The sequence below is a fragment of the Marmota flaviventris genome, chromosome X (genome assembly GCF_047511675.1).
Source record: "Marmota flaviventris isolate mMarFla1 chromosome X, mMarFla1.hap1, whole genome shotgun sequence".
NCBI lineage: Eukaryota > Metazoa > Chordata > Mammalia > Rodentia > Sciuridae > Marmota > Marmota flaviventris.
In genome coordinates this window covers 1383586-1408610 of record NC_092518.1, presented here as the reverse complement: position 1 = coordinate 1408610, position 25025 = coordinate 1383586, and the positions used below count along the sequence as shown (strand labels likewise).

Genomic DNA, 25025 nt, shown 5'->3' with positions numbered 1-25025 from the left:
AAAGATCAGAGGCCAGGAGGTAATGAGAAATACTAAAATAATTGTCAAACTGTTTTCATTAGCAGATATCACATATATGTGGATATATATGCTATCTTTAAAGAGTGTTTCAAAAATTTGGAGACAGTGTCTTTCTAATTTGCCTGAGGTATATATATTGTTTATATATTGTATATATATATATATAATGTATATATATATATAATGTATATATATATATAAAACATATTTCATATGAAATATGTTTTATATATATATATATGTAATATATATATATATATATATATATATATATATATATATATATATATATATATATATATATATATAAAACATTGGGGCTTGACCTGGACCACTGAGCTACATCCCCACTCTTTTCCTTTTATTTTAAGAGAGGGTCTCACTGACCTTGGGCTCCTCGAGCCTCACCCTCCCTGAGAAGCTGTGCTTTGTTTTTGTGTTGAGGTTAAACCCAGGGCCTCGCCATGCTCAGAAAGCACTCTATGGCTGAAGCCTAGCTCAGCGCCAGGTGTCACCTCTGTACCGGAGGCTAAGCCAAGGCTTCCCACCTGGATTAGTTCCCAGCACAGCTGAAAAGCTCCGCTTGAAAAGGGCTGGGGCCAAGCATTTGTCACTCTACCCAACTTCAGCCAGTGATTGGATGATGCTGGCTGTCAATCACGATGCAGAGGCGGGCCTGGAGGCCGTCCATCCCGGATGCTGGGGGATTTTCCCAATCAGTGCGCAGAGTGAGAGGAAGGGCGGGCTTTCGCAATGTCGCGAGCGTTTTTTCCTCAGGGACTCCCCTCCTCATGCTTCAAGCCAAGAGTTCTCTGCTCCAGGGACTCAGGTGACTCTGCTTTGCCTGTGTCCCCCCCACCCCCGACTCGGGTGCCTGGAGGTTCCTCGAGAGGACGCCGGGTCACCACAGAACACAAAAATGGTGAGTTTGTGACCAGGGCTGAAGGCATGCGTCACCACCTGCCTTGGGACCAGGTGCCCGGGTGAGCTGGGGAGCGCGGCGGAGTCGTGGCCTTGTCCCTTGTTCTCGTGGGGTGAGCTGGGTTTTGGGTTTTTGAGGTGAGCTGCTGAGCGTGGCAGAGTCCCCGCTGGAGGGTGGCCCTGGGCCCTGTCCCCTGGTTCCCTGGGTTTGGAAGGGCGACTCAGGGCCCTGGTGTCCCCTTTGCTGCCTACTGGTGGCCCGACCCACTCTTCCCAATGTGGAGGAAGCAGGGCCACACATGCGCCCTCCTTCTCCCAGGGGAGCTCCTCCGGAGGCTGCTGTAGGTTCCCCAAATTGCAGGCGCCTCCTCCCTTCTAAACCCCACCTTCCCTCCAGCTCACAGCTCCGCCAGACGTTCGTTCTTCCCACTGGGTTCAAATGGACACCGTCCGCTAATTGTCACTTTTAATCCAGCGAAATATTGGAGAGAATAGTTCTTTTCGTTTAATTGGGGACCCAAACTCGGGGAGCTTTATCAGCCACATCCCCAGCCTCCACTTTTACTGAATTTTGAGACCTGCACCCACTTGGTGTGGAAGCTGGTCTCCAACCTGTGATCCTTCTGTTACCGCTGTTTACCAGTGACGAGTCCTTGCTTCCCCAAATGCTGAAGTATAATACCAAAGAAGCACGCTGAGGCTGAAAGACCCTCAGAGTCCCTGTCCAAAGTGAACCACATGAAACACGGCTGCAAAAGCAAGAGGCAAGTTTATTAATACACAGGCGCCTGCGGGTGCTCAGCAACACCTCAGCCGGAGCTTAGGTGAACTGGCACACCGGGCTTTGGGGTACAGATCTTTTATAGGGTACAGTGGTCAGTTTCCCCCCTAGCACAGTAGCAGGTATCTCATTGGCTCTTTTGAATCCAGCATATAGGTCACTTAAAGGGTAAACTTGTTTTTCACTATAGGTTCCTGGAAAACCACATAAAAACCACTTATTTTTCACTGTATGCTTCCGTTTGCTCAACCGTGCCAGTTCTTTCCCAACCATCCTGTTCTTTCCTAATCGGTTACACTTAACTGATTATCTGAAAAACACATCTGACGCCTGTGCAGGTGCAAAAGCAAGCCTTGATGATTTTGTAACTGGGCCTAAAGTTATTGGGCTGGGGTCTCTCAAGGCAAGTGTAGAGTGGAAAGTAAAGGTTTATTAAAGGACAGCAGAAAAGACTTCTCCCCACAGGAAGAAGGGGACCCAAGAGGTGGAATCCCTGTAAGGGGGAGGTCTTCCCTCTTTTATAGCTAAAGTCTTCTTTCCGCTTTCCCACACTTTGTTTCTCATTATGTTGCAGTGATAGAATGCAGGTGGGAAGGTCCAAAAGGTGGGACATTGGTGGGCTGGAGGAGTAATCTGGGCAGGAAAGGCCTGGGGTGGCTTTTGGATTATGATTAACAGTTCCTTAGAATAGATTCAGGCCTTGGGGACATTAACATTTCAATTGCTGCTCTGGTTTCCAGGACTCCATTCTCTATAAGGGCCTCTGTTTTATTAATCTTACACAATATTAGACCCAATTTACCTAACTACCTATCTGTAAATCTGGCTTCACTTCTGCTTCAGCCTCCAAAGTTCCTGGATTACAGGGATGTGTGGAGGGGGCAAAACTGTGACTTATGCAGTCAAGGGGAGAAATAAAGAATGTCCACACACTTCTGCCCCTTTCAATGCTCTATTCACTCAAATTACTTAATACAGTTGAACTGTATAGGTTCTTAATCAAGAAAACAACAATCCTTAATGCTAGGCATTGCCATAGACATAATCAATTCACAGCAAAATGTGCCACAGCCTGGAAGCAGCAAACTAACTGGGGGGTGAAGATCAACTTGTGAAGGTGGATACAGCAGGAGTGGGAGCCATTTATTGTAGGACAGTAGGGGTATATCTACATAATTAAGAACAAGCTGTGTATTCAGTTAACAAAAACTAGGTATAACAATCAACCAATAAGGAATCATCATCTTAATGATTACACACAGCTTAACTTAATTGACATAATCTAGACACAGCAGTCACTCATCAAGGAATCTCTATCATCTTAATGGCTTGCTGGCCTTCTCAACCACTACTTCCTTTGGCTAAAAGCCAGGTGCCATCTTGACTTGTTTATCACCCTAACTGCAAACAATTCTAGGTTAATTAATTCACAGCAAACAATTCTAGATTCATTCTAAGCACTGGAAAACACACTTAATTATGATAAGCTAATGACATTCCCTCTGCATGCTAAGTTCAAAGATCTTATGTCTTAGGCTTTGAGTCCAGCAGATGCACACTCACTCAGACCTCGGTGACCAGGTCTGGAACCAAGGCAAGCATTTCCTGGTGTGGAGCAGAGGAGCAGTTGAGGAGGGGGTCCTAGGGAGGAGGTGCAGCTCTCACCAAGGTCCAGAAGAGGCAGTAGAGTTTGAGAATGGTGAGAATCTTGCAGAGGCTCAGGAAAGATGCCAAGTGATGGGATGTCAGGTCCTCATCAGACTCTCCAGCTCGAGTGCATCCTTGTTTCTGTTGGCTGAATTCCTGCTCATCAGCTCTATCGTTTATACTAAATTTGGGGGCTTTGGATCATGCTTTCAATCCTTATCAGCTACCACCCTATTTCTCAGTGACATCATTTACCCTGGGATCATCTCCACCCTGATCTTCTTGCCTTTCCCTCTTATCAGGCAAGGACAGACTGCCAGAGGCTTCACTCTCTTTATCAGGGTGAGGGGAAGGAACTTGTTTGAGGCCTTACTGGAGGGATCTGTGGATATGCCTGGTGAAACTGCAGGTCTTCTAAAATGGAGTTGCTTAGGCTCAGGCCTAAGGCCATTCTAACAAGGCCTGTGTCAGACAGTATTTTTTGGGAGACAGAAGCCCAGTGGATGTGAATTTGGGCAGAGAATGTGGATTTCCCCAGAACGTGATTGGTGTGAGTTAGGGAATAAAGAGTTGCTGTTTGAATCTACAAGCTGTGTGGTGGCTCGAGATTGTGTGCCCAGCCAGACTGCGGCAGAAGAATGCTTTTGAAAGCATTTGTTTTCTATTTGTGATTATTATACTTGAGAGGAAAGAATAATCACTTAACAGTTCCCTGTGTTTGGTCAAAATAATTACTTTAAAAGGAAAAAGGCATTTGTACATAGAACCTAGGGATATTGAATCTTGGGTTATGTTCCAAGCCCCCCGGCCCCAATTTGACATAAATCATTTATTTACTTAAATTTGTTTTTATTAGTTATACATGGCATTATAATGCATTTTCACACAGTAAACATAAATAGAGTGTCACTGCTCCTTTTTCTGGTTGTACGTGATGTGGATTCACACCAGTCCTGTAGTCATATATGCACATAGGATAATAGTGTTTGATTCATTCTTCTGTTCTTCATCCCCAACTCTTTAAATTTGATTTTCAGATGGGGTCTGCTATGTTGCCCAGCCTGGCCTGTAAGTCCTGACCCTCCTGCTTCAGTTTCTCAAGCTGTTGACATTAAAGGCATTGGCAATCCCAGCTATGGAAAATAGTTCATTTTGGTTTAAATATTAATGACCATACTCAGGAACATGGATTCAAGTGACCCTAAATGATGTATGTGTCCCACCCTGAAAGACAAGGATTAAACCCAGGGGCACTTAATCACTGAGCCACAATCAGTCCTTTTTAGATTGTATTTTGAGACATGATCTCATCAAGTTCCTTCTGCCCTCACTAAATTGCTGAGACTGACTTTGAATTTAGCAGTCCTCCTACCTTATCCTCTAAAGCTACTGGGATTACAGTTGTGTGGCCCTGTGCCTGGCCTACATGAACTTTTATAAAAGAAAGTGTGTATCACTACATTAACCAATTGCATTGGTAGGATCATCAGATTGGTGGGCTGCAGAAAGAAAGAAAGGAAGGAAGAAAAAAGAAATTTCTTCTGACTGTTGTTATTACATTCTTACTTTGGTAGATGGTGGGGACTAGATGTCTGGTAAGGATAGTGATATATTCTGAGAAATTTAATAGTTTTGAGAATTGTGGTCTGATACAGAAATTAAGATAATTGGCTATTAAAGGGCTTAAGATAGCCCAAGATAATTTTTGCTCTCCATACAGAACCCTGCCTTTCCACCCTCAAGGTGGTCTGGTTAGCCAAGTTAAATACTCTGAAGGTTCTTTGATGTAGATGCAACTGTATAGAGAACTTGAGTGCACAGCCGTAAAAATCTTGTGCTTCTCCCTTTATCTTCCTTAGGTGTAGACACCATGTCTGATTTCTTGGGCAGAGGTTCCCTTTAGACAACTCACAGGGTCCTATGTCCTCAGCCACTGTTCTCTCCTGGAGCTGCCACAAGGTGCCCACAGCTGCCCTGGTCCCTGCAGGGTGAACAGAACTTCAGGCCCTGGGTCAGTTCCTCCTAGAGGACACCTGAGGTGTGGGGTGCAGCCTCTCAGGGAAGCTGCTGTGGGCTGAGGAATCTCCTGGAACAGGCCTCATCTAGACAGCTACTTAGTTGGGACCTTGTTTTTCCCAAGCTCTGTTCCCATTCCGTGGAGAGAGGTGGCCAGTCAGCCTGTGGATGCTGGTGCTGAGGGGCCAGGGCACCAGTGATTCCTGCCCTTGTAGTTTCACAATGTGATGGAGCGAAACCTCTCCCAGAGCATAAGCAACACCCACCCCAGTGCAGAGCTGTGCAAACCTGAAAAGCCTCGTAGACTGGAGTCATGATCTAGGTCCCTGGGAGGGTGATCCTAGAGGCTTTTAGGAAGCAAGACCAGGAGATGTCATGTCCCAGATGTCAGGGACCTTCCCTGCCCCTTGAAGCTGACACATGTGTGCTCCCTCAGCACCAAAGCTTTCTGTGTATCACTTTGCAATGATCTGCTCACATTTTGAGGCCCAGGTCTATTTTTTCAGAGCCAAATGGGATGGACTATTATTAAATAGGCAAGAAAGAAGTGGATTTTAAAAAGTCTAGTTACATTTCCATTGTGAAAACAATTACAGCCAGGTACAGTGGTGCACACCTGTGATCCTTGCTGTTCCAGGGCCTTAGGCAGTAGGATTGTAAACTTGAGTACAGCCTTAGCGACTTAGCCAGGCCTTATGTCTGGGGATGTGACTTATCAATAAACTTCCTCTGGGTTTAATCTCTGATCCCAAACCAAAGAAAAAGAACAGAACAAAAAAACAAACAAACAAAAAAAAAAAGAAAGAAAGAAAGAAAGAAAACATCTAATTTATCTTTTGCTACCCCTGAGTATGCCTAGTAAATTGGTGAGATTTGATCTTCTCTTTTCAATGATTTCCAATTGAAATCCATGCCCTAGATTCCAGAATGCCACTTAAGATACAGAGAAACTCTGTCTACCATTATTGCTGCAGTAAATGAATCCATTTCTACAAAAATTGTGGTGGATAAATTTATGAATTTGATTTTATTTAAATTAGTTACAGTCGTTGACAAGCTGATGAATTTGACAGGAATGACAGTTTGTTGTTACTGTTTTTGTCTGGATTTGGCAGGTTCATGTTACCTGTGTCGTTTTTGGTATCAGCAATGGAACCCAGAGGTGCTTAGCCACTGAGCCACATCCCTGGCCCCTTTTAGATTCTTCCTTTTGAGTCAGGGTCTTGCTACATCACCTTGGGCCACTGACCCCTGAACCACTGGGGTTACAGATGTGCACCATCACACCCATCTTCATTGGAAGTTTTAAGGACAATTTTGACAATACCTAAAATACCCAACTGTGATCATTTAAAAATCACTGTATACTTTATCAGTGAAATAACAAGTGACACCTGTTCTCTGAAAAGGAGAGATATATATGTCTAAGTAAGGGTGCTGATCTTCTCACAAGCACTCCCACCATGTCACCTGATTCCTGTTCCCTCCTAATTACCTCCTCCTAGGGCTACCCATTTGGGAGCTGGCCTTTTAGCTTATGAAACTTGGGAGTAACATAAACGCTCTCTCTACTCTCTCTGTCCTGTACAACATTTTCAGTGGTCTTAGATACAGTGTACTATTTTCATTTTAGATATAGTTTTTTAAGTTCACCCCATAAAACACAATAATCCATGCCCTGAATTTCACATAATTTATTGAAATGCTCTTTGTTTTTTCAAAGAGTGTAGTTCATGGGAAAGTTCAGTCTCCTTTGTAAGAAAGTGTGTTGTCTTTTCATTGATTTTTGTTGCCTCTCATTGTGTATCTTTTGTATTATAATCTTTTTTATCACTCATTACATATATTTTCAGGGTTTTTATTTGTGTGTGTGTGTGTGTTTGTGTGTGTGTGTGTGTGTGTGTGTGTGTACATGGACTGTTGGGGATTAAACCGAGGGCTATCAAGTTCTTACTACTGAACTACTCTCCACCCCAAGAAAATTAGTATTGTAGACTGGGGTTTACTTATTTGCTGATGTATTGAGTGCTGGGATTGAAGCCAGGGACATGCTCATGCTTATGTTCTCCTCAAAAAAATGAATTTCAATGTGTGAGCAGCATTTGGGAGGTGGGAAGTTGTTTTACTGGGTAATAAACCTAGACTCACTGGACCACTGAGCACGTCCTCAGCCCTTCCTATTTATTATGTACCTATTTATTTTTATTTTTATTTTGTATAGTTGTAGAGGGACAGAATACCTTATTTTTGTTAATTTATCTGTGGTGCTAAGGATCATACCCAGTGCCTCATACATGCTAGCAAGTGCTCTGCCACTCAGCTACAATCCCAGTACCCCCATTTATTGTTGATGAAGACCAAGTTTCACAAATTTCTGGATGTCTTGCTAAGTTGCTGAGAGAGCCTCCAACTTGCCAGTTACATGCCTTGACCTCCCTAGTTGTTGAAATTACATGTGCACATCACCACACCAGCAGTTGGAATACCTTTTAAAGATTTATCATCCAGGGGTTGGGATTGTGTCTCAGAGAAAAAGCGCTCACTTAGCATGCATGAGGCCTTGAGTTCGATCCTCAGCACTATATAAATATTAAATAAAAAAATTGTACCCACCTAGTACTAAAGAATTAATATATATATTAAAAAAAAAAGTTTTATCATCCAGTTTCTTTCCAGGTGGAAATAGTATTGAAAATCAGTTTTGTTGCTTTCATTCATAGTTTTGAAATTTGTAACTATGACTTTTCTTCTTTACTTTATTTTTTGCATTATTATTTGGGAAAGGTATTCATCATGTAATATTGTTTCTTATGTTTATATTTGTTAAAGTTTATGGCATGGTAGTTCATTCATTTCCTTATTAAATCAATTTTGTTTTTCAGAGCAATTTTAGACTTGTAGTTTGTTAGTCAATGATTTCTAGAGGAACAGCACCAACACGAAGTGTGATTATAAACGGGGGACTTATTAGATTGGCCTACTTGACCTGAAGCTGGATGTCCACAGTGGCCATCTGCAGCTGGAGAGCTTGAGAAGTAGTAGCTGCAGAGTCCAAGAGGCTGAAGCCTCAGAACAAGAGGGATCACTGGTGCTGCCCTAGTCAGACCAAAGGTTCTGGAAACTCCCTGGAGAATCACAGGCAGAGTCTACTTTGGGAGAGTGAAGAAGGCAGATTCTGATATCCTCAGGCCATTGCAGCAGCCATTGGAGCAGAAAGGGGCTTTCTCTGCTGCTGCTTCCTTCTTCTTCCAACTTTTGTTCCACCTAAGACACCGTCCTATTGGATGGTGCTGCCTATACCTAAGGAGGTTCTCTAGTTTGGTTCTCTGTTCCACATGCCAATCATTTGTAGACACACCCTCACGGACACACCCAGAGGCCTCTTAATCACAGGTATCTCTTAATCCAATGCGGTTGACAATTCTAATGAGCCATTACATATAGTATCAAACACTCTTCTCTACACTGTTCTCAATATTTTGCATTGATGTTGGATGCTTGTTAGTTACTGAATCAGTAGCCTACATTTGATTAAGAGAGTGGATGAAGCAACACTTTATCATCAGCTGAAATCCATCCTTTACCTTAGGGTTCCTCCTCTGTGTGGTGTGATTTTGTGTGTCACATACTCTACAGAATAATGCCATACAGAAGAGTTTCAGTGCATCTATAATGTTGTCTCTTCTTGAATGTTCTTGAATTGGAATCTTACTGTACTTGGCCTTTCAGACTGGCTTCTCTTACTTAGCAGTCTGCCTTTAAGGGTGCTGTATCTTTTCAGGCTGCAGAGCTCACTTTCTGGGTGATGTTCTTTGGTGTGGTTAAAATGTACCTTGTCCATTCAGCATTGAAAGGTGCATCTTCCTTGCTTCTATCTTTGGGCAGTTCTGGATATGGCTGCTGTAGTCACTGCTGAGAAGTATTCTGTGCATAATTTTCACCTTATTTGCAGGGCTGCTCTACCATTGAGCTACATTCCCAAAACTTTTAATTTTTTGTTTAGAAACAGAGTCTTGCTAAATTGCCCAGGCTGGACTCAAACCTGGGATCATCCTGCCCCGGCCCCTGTTTGGCAAGGATCACAGGCATGGCCTCCATGCCCAGCTTCCTGCTGTCAATAGTATAATAATTGTCCTGTTTGTTAACATGACAACACTGATGTCACATCATTGTTTTTCATGATTCTTCAGTGGATTCCAGTAGCATAGAGGATCATGCTGTCTCTCTATGAAGACATTGTGTTTTTTTGAGCTTGAGTGTTTTTTCATTATTCTTGAATTTTTTAACTATTAATATAATCAATATTTATTATTTAGCTTTTTGTTGTGATGGATAATGTTAATTGGTTTTTTAATTCTGAATCAGCCTTGCATGTGTGTTGCATTCCTGGGCCTTGCAGAGGCTGATGTGAGTGGATCTGGGCCACTGGGCTTGACTTCCCACGTTAGTATGCTTGTCCCTGGAAAATATTAACTGAGTTTTAAATTTGGCATCAGTCTTACAGAGCTGTAATAATTTCCTATTGGCTGTGTTTATAATTCTTTTTATTTATTTTTGGATTCAGTAAAGTATTTGAGGAATTTTGCATTTATGATGATTAGAGTCTTTCATAGTTTTCTTTTGTATTTAATACTTTTCTTTATCTATTTAATTTTGATAATATGGTAAAATATGCCATATGAAGAATTAGAAGGTGGGTTGGGGTTGTGGTTCAGTGGTCGAGAACTTGCCTAGCATGTGCAAGGTCCTGGGTTCAATCCTCAGCACCACATAAATAAATAGGATAAAGCTATTGTGTTCAACTGCAAGTAAAAAAATAAATATAAAAAGAAAGAATTAGGAAGTTTTAACTCAACTTCTGTTGTCTGGACATAATAGTAGAAAATTGGTGGCAGATCTTCAGTGTCTCATGGAAGCCTGTTTGAGATGTCAGAGCCTTGACTTTCTTTTATCTGGGGGGTGGGGGGTGTGTAGTAATTATATCTTTTTTAAATTTTTGAAAGTTTAGGATTCTGGGCTGCAAACCTGCTGCTTTAACACACCCTGGAAGTGCTTGTGCCTGAGGTTTCCTTGCACCAGCTGTGCTACATGATCGAGGAATCTCTTTCATGACAGACCACCATTGTACATGTGGCCTATCTTGATCAAAGTGTCCTTGAGCAGAACGGTGGTATGTGTCTCATGACTGTACATGATCTGAGTGAGACATCTGCTGTTCAGAAGAGTTTGAGAATCATTGGACATTCATGGTTGCCATGAGGTTTGGGAAAGGATTTTCTGCTGTCTGTTAAGAAAACTATTTTTCAAACCGATATAATTTTGTAAGGCTATTGTTTGGACAAGTTAACATCTTGGGGTCATCGAGTTCTTTCTGAGGCACATGCCATCTTTCCACACACCCCATTCTGCTTTGACATTAACCACCAGAAATTATTATATTGTTATGTTTATTAATCATTGTGCTTGATTACTAATTGGGTAAATTTGTTCTGGAGTAAAGCACCTGCAAACTTCTAGTTGTCCTCAGTGTAATCACGCAAGTTGAGCTCAGTCCCCAGTGAACACATTGTGACAACCGGTGTGGAAGATTGTGTAACTGTTGTCTATAAAGGAAACTCTTTAGTGACTCCTTTAGTGACTCCATACTCTGAGGGTGTGGGTTGGGGTTGATTCTAGGCATTTCTTTAAGGATGGAACAATTGACTTTCAGAAGGAAACAGGAAATCTGTAAATACCATGTTGTCTATATTAACTATGTAGGCCCAGTGAGCCACTGTGGTTGGCAGGATCTCTCAAATGCTGAGTTTTGTGATCCCAGCAATTTCCTACTCAGTCAGCTTTCTTTTCTAAGGTTAAGTAATAAGGAGGGTGCTAATATTAGCTCTCTACTGCACAGGATGTTGGTAAGAAGGTGATAGAGATGCAATCAACAAATAAGATAAGGGTGACCCGGAAGCCCCTCTTACTTCCTGTGAACTCACCAAAGGAAAGGTGTACAACACTCTACTATTTACCTTGTGTGGGGCCCAAATCTAGTGTTGGAGTTTCTGTGAAGAATTCAATGCACTGGAGATTTCAATGACCAAATCGTGGAATTAATTGAGAGGCCAGGGAATCAAGCGAATATCATGCATGTTGAGGACACATTTCTCATGCTGTCAAATCTCTCCTGGCCTCCACAACACATTTGTGGGATATTTTAGATCTCAGTGACCTTTGAGGATGTGGCTGTGAACTTCATGAAGGAGGAGTGGGTTTTGCTGGATGCTTCCCAGAAGAACCTTTACAGAGATGTGATGCTGGAAGTCCTCAGAAACCTGGCATCTATAGGTAATAATTTGTGTATTTACTTAATTAGAGAATTTATGTTTAATTTTCTTTTTATTTATGTAGAACATGAAAAGACAATCAGTTGGTGAATTAATGTAGCATAAAATGCACCATGAATTTGGAAAAGCATTTCTAGCTCCTAGAAATTTGAAATAGAAATAATGTTTTGGTTTCACATTTTAGGAAACAAATGTGATGAGAAGAACATTGAAAATCAGATCAAAAATTTTGGGAGCAATCTAAGGTAATTGTACTCACAAGAGGAATCCTTGCGGGAATCTGGGGATATCATATAATTTTTAAAACCAATGCAAGAAATTTGCACAACTTTAAATGTATTTATTCTTATAAGATTTTTTACCAGAAATATATACTTCACTGGGACTGGGGTTGTGGCTCCATGGTAGAGAGCTTGCCTTGCATGCTTGAGGCATAGGGTTCTCTTCTCACCACCACATTTAAATCAATAAAGTCTATTGTCAACTGAAATAAATTTATATATATATATATATATATATATATATATATATATATATATATATATATATAGATAGATAGATATTAAGTCTATTCAAAGTGCTTGACATGCAAAAAGTATTATGAAATTGCATATGTGAGTATAACTATTTGGATAATGACCATAGGCAAGCTGTGTTGCAAAGCATTGTTTCCTCTCAATCTCTGTGTTTTCTGGCAATCTGAACAAGTTTGAAAAACGTAGGCTTTACCTCATGTTGGAAGTAACGTTAACCTAGGACCTTAAATAAATACAACATCATGAATTAATCAAGTATTAATAATGTGCTGGTCATGAGATACCAATTCTTAAGCAAAGAAAAATTTTAATAGAGTAAATTCATGTGACTGCATTACGTGTGCCAAAGACTTCATATGCCCTTCATTCCTTCATAGGCAGATCACATCTCACTATGGACCCGAATACTGCAAGCATGAAGAATGTGAAGACAAGCCATGTGAATTGAAACAATACAGAAAATCTCTGGTTTCTCTCAAAAGTGTTCACACACAAATGTTAACACAAACTGGAGATGGACCCTGTGAAAGTATAGTATGTGGGAAAGTCATCAGTTGTTCGAATGACATTCAAAGGCATGAAGATTCACATACTGGGTGGCAACCTGATGAATGTCAACAATGTGATGAAGCCTCATCTTCTCCCACAGATGTTCAAAGACACACAAGAACACATAGGAGTGGTAAAGCTTTTCAATGTGAGGTATGTGGGAAAGCCTTTCATTCCCCCACTTTATTTAGAAAACATGAAAGAACTCATTCTGGAATGAAACCCCATGAGTGTAAAGAAGGTGGTAAAACCTTGGTTTCACCCACAGGTCTTCACAGTCACGTGATCACGCACACTGGGAAAGTACTTTTTAAATGTAACGTATGTGGGAAAGACTTTGCTTACCGAAGTTTATTTAGAATACATCAGAGAAAACATACTAGAGAGAAACCCTATGAAAGTCAACAATGTGGAAAAGCCTACACTACTTTGTCTTACCTTCAGACGCATGAACAAATCCATACTGATGAGAAGAGCAATGAATGCCAACAATATGGAAAAGTCTTCACTACTTCTTTATCCCTTCACAGACATGAACGGACGCATACTGGAGAGAAGCCCTATCGATGTCAACAATGTGGAAAAGCCTACACTACTTCATCTTACCTTCGGATACATGAACAAATCCATGCTGGAGAGAAGCCCAATGAATGCCAACAATGTGAAAAAGTCTTCACTACTTCTTCTTCCCTTCACAAACATGAACGGACGCATACTGGAGAGAAGCCCTATGAATGTAAGCAGTGTGGCAAAGCCTTCACTCAGTCCACTCATCTTCACTCACATGAAAAAACTCATACTGGGGAGAAGCCCTATGAATGTCAACAATGTGGGAAAGCCTTCAGTACTTCTTCCTACCTTCAGATACATGTGCGGACTCATAGTGGGGAGAAGCCCTATGAATGTAAGCAGTGTGGCAAAGCTTTTGCTCAATCGTCTAACCTTCACTCACATAAAAAAACTCATATGAAAAAGAAACCCTATGAATGTCAACAATGTGGGAAAGCCTGCACTAGTTTGTGTTACCTTCAGAGACATGAACAAATCCATACTGGAATGAAGACCAATGAATGCCAACAATGTGGAAAAGTCTTCACTACTTCTGGTTCCCTTCACAGACATGAACGGACGCATACTGGAGAGAAGCCCTATGAATGTAAGCAGTGTGGGAAAGCCTTTAGTACTTCTTCCTACCTTCAGATACATGTGCGGACTCATAGTGGGGAGAAGCCCTATGCATGTCAACAATGTGGGAAAGCCTTCAGTACTTCTTCCTACCTTCAGATACATGTGCGGACTCATAGTGGGGAGAAACCCTATGAATGTAAGCAGTGTGGCAAAGCTTTTGCTCAATTGTCTAACCTTCACTCACATAAAAAAACTCATACGAAAAAGAAACACTATGTATGTCAACAATGTGGGAAAGCCTGCACTAGTTTGTCTTACCTTCAGAGACATGAACAAATCCATACTGGAGAGAAGACCAATGAATGCCAACAATGTGGAAAAGTCTTCACTACTTCTTCTTCCCTTCACAGACATGAACGAACGCATACTGGAGAGAGGCCCTATCAATGTCAACAATGTGGAAAAGCCTACAGTACTTCATCTTACCTTAAGATACATGAACAAATCCATGCTGGAGAGAAGCCCAATGAATGCCAACAATGTGGAAAAGTCTTCACTACTTCTTTTTCCCTTCACCAACATGAACGAACTCATACTAGGGAGAAGCCCTATGAATGTAAGCAGTGTGGCAAAGCCTTCAGTACTTCTTCCTACCTTCAGATACATGTGCGGACTCATAGTGGGGAGAAGCCCAATGAATGTCAACAGTGTGGGAAAGCCTTCAGTACTTCTTCCTACCTTCAGATACATGAGCGGACTCATAGTGGGGAGAAGCCCTATGAATGTAAGCAGTGTGGCAAAGCCTTCACTATGTCCTCTAAACTTCATAGACATGAAAAAACTCATACTGGGGAGAAGCCCTATGAATGTCAACAATGTGGGAAAGCCTTCAGTACTTCTTCCTACCTTCAGATACATAAACGGATGCATACTGGAGAGAAGCCCTTTGAATGTAAGCAGTGTGGCAAAGCTTTTGCTCTATCGTCTAGCCTTCACTCACATAAAAAAACTCATACAAAAAAGAAACCCTATGAATGTCAACAATGTGGAAAAGTCTTCACTACTTCTTCTAACCTTCACAGACATGAACAAAGGCATACTAGAGAGAAGCCTTATGAATATCAACAATGTGCAGGACCCCTTGACACATCCAGTGAACCTCACATACATGGAAGAATTCATGCAGAAGAGAAGCCTAATGAATACCAACAATGTGGAAACGCCTTTTTCTTTCACAGACATGAAGGGACTCACACTCAAGAGAAACCCTATCAATGTATGCAGTCTGCCAAAGCTTTCACTCAGTCCTCTCATCTTTGCTCACATGAACGAACTCATACTGGAGAGAAGCCCTATGAATGTCAACAATGGGGAAAAGCCGTTGTTATATCCCATCAGCTTCACTTACATGAACAAACTCATATTGCAAAGAAATTGTACTGATGAAAACAATTGGCAAAGCCTTCTGTTATTACTGTTCTTCTCATCAACATGTTGGAAGTTTACTGGAGAAAAATTCTTTAAATGTGAATTGTGGTGGATCAATATGTCTTGTCCCCTTCAAACAAAAACAAAGGGCTCACTCTGCTGAATATTGTACTGGGGATTGTACTGGAGATTTGGTCAAGTGGCATTCTACCACTGAGACACATCCTCATTCTTTTTTATATTTTTAATTTTGAGACAGAGACTTGCTGAGTTCCTTAGGGTTGTTCTAAAATGCTGAGGCTGGCCTCAAACTTGTGATCCTTCAGCCTAAGCCTCCCAAGTCACTGGGATTAAAGGCATACATCACCACATCTGGCTGAATAACTGTTTAAATGTGAAAAAATATGGCAAATCATTCCATTTTCCCTGTTGTCTTCAAAGCCATTTCCCTCACTGGAAAACGAACACTCTGAATGGGAACGATTTGCTATACTCTATCAGCTTCATGTTCTAGACCTATTTTTCTTCTCTTTTATGAAAATTCTCATGGAGAGAAGCCCTATGAATGTAAAGAATGTGGGAAATCTTTTAATTTTTGCAGTTTATTCTGAGTACTAGAAAGATTCTTTTGGAAAGATTCATGCCAAAATGAATAAATCCTATGCAAGTAAGAAATACAAAGGGCTCAGATGTTTTAGTTTTATTCAATTGTATTAAAAAAAAATACTGTAGAAAATCCTGTGGATAAGCCATGTTGGGCAGTACTTAATTTTGACAGTTTTATTCAAAGACATAAAAGGATTTACATCTGGGCTGGTGATGTGGCTCAAGCAGTAGCGTGCTCGCCTGGCATTCATGTGGCCCGGGTTCGATCCTTAGAACCACATACAAAGATGTTGTGTCCGCCTAAAATTTAAAAATAAATAAATAAATAAATATTTTAAAAATTTTTTTAAAAAGGATTTACATCTGGGAAAACCCGTCTGCTAGTTATCTATCTATTTATTTTGGATAAAGAAATTGCAGCAGAATCATTACAATTCTTATTACACATATATACCACAATTATTCATCTCTGTTTGTATATAAAGAATTTTGACACCCAATTCATGTCTTTATACATATACTTTGTATAATGATGTCCATTACATTCCACCATCCTTGATAATCCTCTGTCCTCTCCTTTTCCCTCCCAGTCCTCTTCCCTATCTAGAATTCATCTAATCCTTCCATGCTCCCCCTATGTACCCCCTATGAGTCAGCCTCCTTATATCAGAGAAAACATTCAGCATTTGTTTTTTGGGGATTGACTAACTTCACTTAGCATTATCTTCTCCAATGCCATCTATTTACCTGCAGATGCCATGATTTTATTTTCTTTTTTATTGCTGATTAAAATTCCATTTTGTATACAAGCCACTTTTTTTTTTAATCCATTCATCCTCTGAAGGGCATCTAGGTTGACTCCACAGTTTAGCTCTTGTGAATTTTGCTGCTATAAACATTGATGTGGCTGTGTCCCTGTAGTATGGTGTTTTTAAGTTCTTTGGGTATAGTCTGAGGAGAGGGATTGCTTGGTCAAATGGTGGTTTCATTCCCAGATTTCCAAGGAATCTCTACACTGCTTTCCAAATTGGCTGCACCAATTTGCAGTCCCACCAGCAAGGTAAGAGGGTACCTTTCCCCCCCCCATCCTCACCAACACTTATTGTTGTTTGTCTTCATAATAGCTGTCATTCTGACTGGAGTGAGGTGATAGGTTAGAGAAGTTTTGATTTGCATTTCTCTAATTGCTAGAGAGGATAAGCATTTTTTCTTATACATGTTTATTGATTGTATATTCTCTTCTGAGAAGTGTCTGTTCATGTCCTTGGCCCATTTGTTGATTGGGTTATTTGTTTTTTTGTTGCTTAGCTTTTTGAGTTCTTTATATACAATAGAGATTAGTGCTCTGTCTGATGTGTGAGGGGTAAAAACTTGTTCCCAGGGTGGAGGCTTTCTGTTCACCTCACAAATTGTTTCTTTTGCTCAGAAGAAACTTTTTAGGTTGATTCCATCCCATTATTCATTGTTGGTTTAAATTCTTGGGCTATAGGAAGTTGGGGCCTAATCCCACATGATGAATATTACAGACTGCTTTTTCTTCTATTAGATGCAGAGTCTCTGGTTTAATTCCTAGGTCCTTGGTCCATTTTGATTTGCACTTTGTGCATGGTGAGACCTAGGGATTTCATTTTATGTTGTTGCTTATGGATTTCCAGTTTTCCTAGCACAATTTGTTGAAGATGCTTTTTTCTCCAGTGCATGTTTTTGGCACCTTTGTCTAATATAAGATAATTGTAATTTTCTGGGTTAGTGTTTGTGTCCTCTATTCTGTTCCATTGGTCTACCAGTCTCTTTTGGTGCCAACACCATGCTGTTTTTGTGATTATTTCTCTGTAGTATAGTTTAAGATCTGGTATAGAGATGCCACCTACTTCAGTCTAAGGATTGTTTTAGCTATTCTTCATGTCTTATTTTTCCAGATGAATTTCATGATTGCTTTTTCTATTTGTACGAGGAATGCCTTGGGGATTTTGATGGGAATTGCATTATATCTGTATAATGCTTTGGTAGTATGGTCATTTTGATCGTATTATTTCTGCCTATCCAAAAGCAAGTTAGATGTTTTCATCTTCTGAGGTCTTCTTTGATTTCTCTCTTTATGGTTCTGTAGTTTTCATTGTATAGATCTTTTACTTCTTTCATTAAGTTGATTCTCAAGTTTTTTTTTTGAGGATATTGTGAATTGGGTAGTCTTTCTCATTTCCTTCTCAGAGTCTTTGTCACTGATATACAGAAAAGCCCTTGATTTATGGGTGTTGATTTTATGTCCTGCTACTTTGCTTAATTCATTTACCAGTTCTAGAATTTTTCTGGTGGAGTTTTTTGGTTCTTCTAGATATAGAATCATATCATCAGCAAATAGTGCCAATTTAAGTTCTTCTTTTCCTATACATATCCTTTGATTCCTTTCATTTGTCTAATTGCTCTGGCCAGCATTTCAAGAACTACGTTGAATAGAAGTGGTGAAAGAGGGCAGCCCTGTCTTGTTCCAGTTTTTAGAGAAAATGCCGTCAATTTTTCTCTGTTTAGAATGATGTTGTCTTGAGGCTTAGCATAGATAGCCTTTACGATGTTGAGATATGTTACTGTTATCTCTAGTTGTTCTAGTGTCTTGAACATAAAGGGGTGCTGTATTTTGTCAAATGTTTTTTCTGCATCTATTGAGATGATCGTATGATTCTTATCTTTGGGTCTATTGATGTCATAAATTACATTGATAGATTTGCGTAAGTTGAACCAATCTTGCATCTCTAGGATGAATCCCACTTAATCATATTGCACAATCTTGGTAAGCTCTGTTTTCTATTTTATCACTTGATATTGGTCTGTTTCAATTGTGTATGTCTTCCTGATTCAATCTGGGCAGATGGTATGACTTAAGAAATTTGTTGATAGCTTCAATGTCTTCCATTCTCTGTATTTCTGTCATATCTGTTGTAATATTATCATTTTCATCATGTATATGGGTAATTTGAGTTCTCTCTCTCTCATTCTCTTTTTTAGCATGGCTAAGAGTCTGTCAATTTTTTTTATTTTTTCAAAGAACCAACTTTTTTTGTCCATATTGTCAACTGTTTCTTTGGTTTCAATTTTATTGATTTCAGCTCTAATTTTAATTATTTTTTGCCTTCTACTGCTTTTGCTGCTGGTTTGTTCCTATTTTTTTAGGGCTTTGAGAGGTAGTGTGAGGTCATTTATTTGTTAATTTTTTTTTTCCTTGAAGGAATGAACTCCATGCAATGAATTTTCCTCTTAGTACTGCTTTCATAGTGTCTCAGATTTCCATCGGTTGTTTCTATGTTCTTATTTACCCCTAAGAAATTGTTAATCCCCTCCTTGATTCCTTTTGCAATGCATTGTTCATTCAGTAGCCTATCGTTTAGTCTCCAGGTGATGGAGAAATTTTTACTTTTTATTTTCTTTTTGATTCCCAATTCCATTTAATTATGATCTGATGAAATGTATGGTAGTGTCTCTACTTTTTTATATTTGCTAAGAGTTGCTTTGTGGCATAGTATATGGTCTATTTTAGAGAAGGATCCATGTGCTACTGAGAAGAAGGTGTTTCTGTTTGATGCAGGTTGAAATATTCTATATGTGTCAGTTAAGTCTAAATTATTGATTATGTTATTGAGTTTTATAGTTTTTTCATTCAACTTTTGTTTGGAAGATCTGTGCAGTGGTGAGAGAGGTGTAGTTAAATTCACCCAACATTATTGTGTTGTGGTCAATTTGACTCTTGAACTTGAGAAGAGTTTGTTTGAACATAGCTGCACCATTGTTTGGGGCATATGTATTTATGATTGTTACATCTTCTTGGTGTATGGTTCCCTTGAGCAGTATGTAATGTCCATCTTTATCCCGTTTCATTCCTTTTGGCTTGAAGTCTCCTTTATTTGATATGAGTATGGAAAACCCTGCTTACTTGTGCAGTCCATGTGAGTGGTATGTTTTTTCCCAACCTTACACCTCAGTCAGTGTATGTCTTTTTCTATCAGATGAGCCTCCTGGAGGCAGCATCTTGTTGGGTCTTTTTTTTTTTTTTTAATCCAGTCTGCTAGCTTATGTCTTGTGATTGGTGAGTTTAATCCATTAGCTTTCAGGGTTATTATTGAGACCTGACATGGTTTGTATTTCCAGCCATATTTGTTTATTTTTGTTATTTAACTTGACTTGATTTTCTTCTTTGATTTGTTTTTCCTTTGGGGTACTACCTTCCTCTTTTGATTTTCATTGTTGTTTTTCTTTTACTCTTCATGGAATATTTTTCCAAGGATGTTTTGTAGTGCTGGTTTTCTAGCTATAAATTCTTTTTTACTTTTGTTTATCATGGAAGGACTTTATTTCATCTTGAAATCTAAAGCTTACTTTTGCTGGATTCAAGATTCTTGGTTGGCACCCATTTTCTTTCAGCTTGATAGATGTTGTTCCAGGATCTTCTAGCTTTTAGGGTCTGTGATGAAAAAATCTGCCATTATCCCAACTGATTTTCCCCTATATATAATCTGATTCCTTTCTCTCATGGCTTGTAAAATTCTCTCCCTATCCTGTATGGTGAGCATTTTTATTATTATGTGCCTTGGTATGGATCTGTTTTGATTTTGTACATTGGGCATCCTGTAGCCTCTTCAATTTGGATTTCCAATTCATTCTTCGTGTTTTGAAAGTTTTCTGATATTATTTCTGTGAATAGATCCTTGATTCCTTTGGTTTGGTCCTCTATGCTTCCCTCTATCCCAATAACTCCCAAATTTGGCTTTTTATGCTATCCCATTTTCTTGAATGTTCTGCTCCTGTTTCCTTACCATTTTCACTCTATGGTCTATGTTCCTTTCAAGATTATATATTTTATCTTCATTGTCTGATGTCCTATCTTCCCTGTGGTCTTCTCTGTTCGTGATGCTTTCATTTGAGCTTTGAGTTTAGTTTATTATTTCTTTCTTCTTTTTTTTTTTTTTTAAGAGAGAGAATTTTAATATTTATTTTTCGGTTTTTCGGCAGACACAACATCTTTGAATGTGGTGCTGAGGATCGAACCGTGGCCGCACGCATGCCATGTGAGCTCGCTACCGCTTGAGCCATATCCCCAGCCCCTATTATTTCTTTCATTTCAAGGATTTCTATTTGTTTTTTGTTTTAGAACCTCTGTCTCCCTGTTGAGGTGATCTTTTACTTCTTGGATTTGTTTATGTAGCTCATTGTCCAAGTGATCTTTTACTGCTTGTCTTTGCTCTGTTATACCTTCTTGGCGTTTACAGGACATTTTAACCATGTATATCCTGAAATCTTTCTGTGTCCATTTTTCTGCTGTAACTGCCAATGATTCTAATGATGTGTTCTCTTGATTTGTTTGGGCACTTTCTTCCCTTGTCTTTTCATGTTACTTGTGTGTATTCCTTTCCACCTCTGTGGTTCCGGGGTGTTATTTTTTTTTTTTGCCCTATAGATTTGTAGTGCGCTTCTAGGTTTGCAAGATCCCTCCTTTGTGGGGAAGGACGATGTTAACAGATCCCAATATCAACAATACATCACGTATGAACAATTTGTTGTTATGAAGACATTTACAGTTTAGTCTCAATGTCCAGAAATATTGGATTCAATTATTATTTAAAATATAATCCTAGTTTTGTAAAAAGGTTTTCAGTCTCTGGTGGTGGGCAATGAACTGGGGATGTGGCAGGATGATATGTGGCTCAGAGGGAGTTCCCATCTGCCAGCCATGCTCACCAAATATGGGGAGAAAGGTGATCCGGGATGGAGCCGGTCTGCTTCCAGTGATGTGGGGGGAGCTGGGTGATGGCCTTGTGCTGTGGGTAGGTAGCAGCTGAGTGGCCTGTGTGGGAATGAGGTGCAGCCTGGAGTTCTGCAGAGGGGCTGAGAGGTGTTTCTGCTGAGCCGCTCAAGAGCTGCTTGTGGCTAGAGCTGTGGGCTTTGGGCTTAGAGTCCATAGTCTTACTCGAACGCTGAGGCTCTGATTTCTGCACTGGGCTTACAGCGTGGTGATTTCTATGAAAATCGACTCTAGAGTGTATTTTCACGCTCTCTGAAATCCTGTATTTTGATGAGGTCAGACCTAGGCCATGGAACAACACAGGATGCTGCCTGTGCTGCCCACCATCTTGAATGTCCCCCCTTCTGGTCTTGACACGATATGGTACCATTTCAACTGTCAAGGCCTCTTTAAACAGCAGGGAAGAACTCAAACTGGAGAAAAGCCTTGTATGTAGAAATGTGGTAAGACATTTGGTTGTTTCAGATCTAGTTGGACTTGTTCAGATTTGAGGGAATGTTAAGTATTATTATTATTATTATTATTATTATTATTATTATTATTATTATTTCAACCCAGAGGTGCTGAACCACTGAGACACATCCCAGTCTTTTTTTACTTTTATTTTTTTCCAATTTTGAGACATGGTCTCACTTGGTTGCTTAGGTCCTAAGTGGCTGAGGCTGGCTTTGAACTTATGATCCTGCTGCCTCCGCCTGATGTAGTCTTCACTGCCTTCAGCAACCATGCTCTTTTGAGAAAACAACTGTGGGAGTGTGAAAAGTGTATGTGCCTTCATTCTGGCTATTCACAGGTGACAAAAATGCACCCTAGAGTGGATGTAAGGATGGCATCAAGGTGAAGATGTGAAAACAAGGTTAAATCTCTGTTATTGTTAGATTCAACTATTTTGTATTTTAAGTTCTTTGCATCTGTAGTCAAATCTCACATATTATGACATAATCTTATATACTGTGCATTTTTGTGTGTGCAAAAATGTTAGTTGCATTGACTTTTAGTCGCAGCATTTAAATACTTTTTTAGAGTTTTTATCTCTCTCCTTCCATTAAGTACATTTTCTCTTATAGTGTCCATTTTTTTTTTTAAGTAAAGTCTTTATCAAATTTAAAACTCGGGTCTCATAATATGAAAACTTTTTCTATATGGAATTCTGATATTTTCTGTGTCCTCAAATATTGTATGACTTTTACATATGTTGTGATAAAATAAAAATTGAGAGAGGTTTTAGAGAAATAATTACCAGGGTCAGAGAATGGAGAAAAGAAAAGGAACATTACCATCATTATATCTGGAGTCTTTAAGCACTGAGCACCATCCCTAGTCCTTTTTAGTTTTTTGTTTGTTTGTTTCATAGAGGATCTTGCTAAGTTCTTCTTCAGGGCCTCCATTTCTTGCTGAGGCTGGGTTGAAACTTGTGATCCTCCTGCTGTGGCCACTGATCACAGACATATGCTACCGTGCTCAGCTCCTGGGTGTTTCCTGAATCCCTGATGTAAATCGAAATGTGCCTTGTTTGTGTCAAGTTTCCAGGTGTCACCAATTCGGATGCCAGAATTACTTCTTCATGTCCTTCTGTATGTTAACGTCCTTCAATCTCTAAGATTCTAAAATGATGCTGATCATCATAAGAACATTAACTCACACCTTCCAAATTATTATTAGTTCAGTTGTACTAAACTGGAGTTGACTTGGAAAATGTATATTAGATAATTTATGTTGAAAACAGGGGTGGAAGAACTATTTCAATATTTAAGGAAACCAATTATTCATTTCTATTAAGAGCTCATGATATAATGAACTTCAGTTACTATTCCCTTTCATGCACCAGGCACCAGAAAAGCACTTTAGCAGGTTCACAGAGGCTATCAGAAATGCCCTGGTGCTCATGTGAGGGTTTTCCAGAGCAGCAAGTCACATTAAAAAACACCTGGGAGGGGTGAGTTGTGCCACCCACACATGCACACTCTCACGCACGTGCACACACATGTACAGGATCAAGTCACCCTTTTCTCTACATACCCTCCCTAGTGCAGTGCTTTCATCCTCACTGTGTCATGCAACTATTGATTTCTTTGACTTTTCTCACAATGTTGCTGCCCACTATTCCTTCTCAAAAATCAATTGTTATTTTCTGACTTCCCAATTTAGTCTTGTGTCATTCAGAAGTTTCAGACACATTGTGTGTGTTAGTTGAGGCCTCTCCACTGCAGCCTTGTGTACAGATTAGTGAAATATCTCTTCCTTCCTCCTTTTCTCCCTTTGTTATTTCAGACATTACCCAGGAGGGCTCCACCACTGAGCTTCACCCTAACCCTCTTAATTGTTATTTTTTAAGAGAGTGAGGCTGGCCTTAACTTGTAGTCACCCTGCCTCAGCCTCCTACAGCTGGGACCATAGGCATGTGCCCTTGTGTGCCCTGCAGCTGATCTCTTCCTTTTCCTTGATGCCTTCTTGGCCTGCTGATGACTCTGGGACCACCACTGTGTCATGCATTCTTTTCTAAGTCTCATGTGTTGTGTTGTACATAGGCAAGTTAAAGAGCATTATAAAATCTTGTAGTTTGTATGTATTGTTTGGAGAGACACCTACTCAAAATATACTTTGCCCTATTATTAATGCAGTTTATTTCTTTTCTTTTCCTTGTGCCAGGGACCCAATCCTGCCTTGTGCATGCTAGGCAGGCACTCTAGCACTGAGCACTCCCCTAGCTCAGGTGGTGAGTTTGCCGCTGCTGTGTGTGTGGACCCACTACTGTCCCTATCAGCAGATGCAGCTCTGCAGGTGTATCCTCGTGTTTGCAGCTTGTCCCATTTTTTCTTAAACTTCTTTTACAGCACTAAATTTTAAATCCAACTCAGCTTTTCTCCCCATGATTAATCCTTGGGTGGAGTAAGTCAGAAAACCCAGGCTGGATTTCTCTCTGTGTTTAGGGTACTGTCATACATAGGTGACTGCATGACCAATATGATTCTGCAACATGCACACTCAGAAAAATGAGAGATGATATCCCATCTATGTATGATATATCAAAGTGCATAAATGCATTCCATAGTCACGTATAAGTAACTGAAAGAAATAAAATAATTTTAAAACAGAACAAATCCAGGTGCAATGACTCATGCCTTCCTTCCAATGGCTCAGGAGGCTGAGGCAGGAGGACTGTGAGCTCAAAGCCAGCCTCAGACATAGTGAGACAGTAAACAACTCAGTGAGACCCAGTCTCTAATAAAGTACAAACTATAGCTGTGGAGGTGGCTCAGTGGTTGAGGGCC

The 25025-nt window shown here is 40.1% G+C and overlaps 1 protein-coding gene across 2 annotated transcripts in view; it reads left to right on the top strand.

Annotated features, from left to right (window-relative positions):
- The first annotated feature begins 772 nt into the window (after positions 1 to 772).
- The window catches only part of LOC139703303 (zinc finger protein 709-like), a 51150-nt gene continuing 26897 nt past the window's right edge, over positions 773 to 25025 (top strand). The window contains exons 1-4 of one of the 2 annotated variants that reach the window (XR_011705704.1): positions 773 to 943; positions 11590 to 11716; positions 11900 to 11960; positions 12629 to 15636. Coding sequence is in view for 1 of the 2 variants with exons in the window: in XM_071606562.1 (XP_071462663.1) it covers positions 941 to 943; positions 11590 to 11716; positions 11900 to 11960; positions 12629 to 15371 (2934 nt within the window). In the remaining variant the exon portion in view is untranslated. Of the gene's footprint in view, positions 944 to 11589; positions 11717 to 11899; positions 11961 to 12628; positions 17076 to 25025 lie in introns of those variants that run through there. The other variant, XM_071606562.1, reaches the window with a different exon arrangement.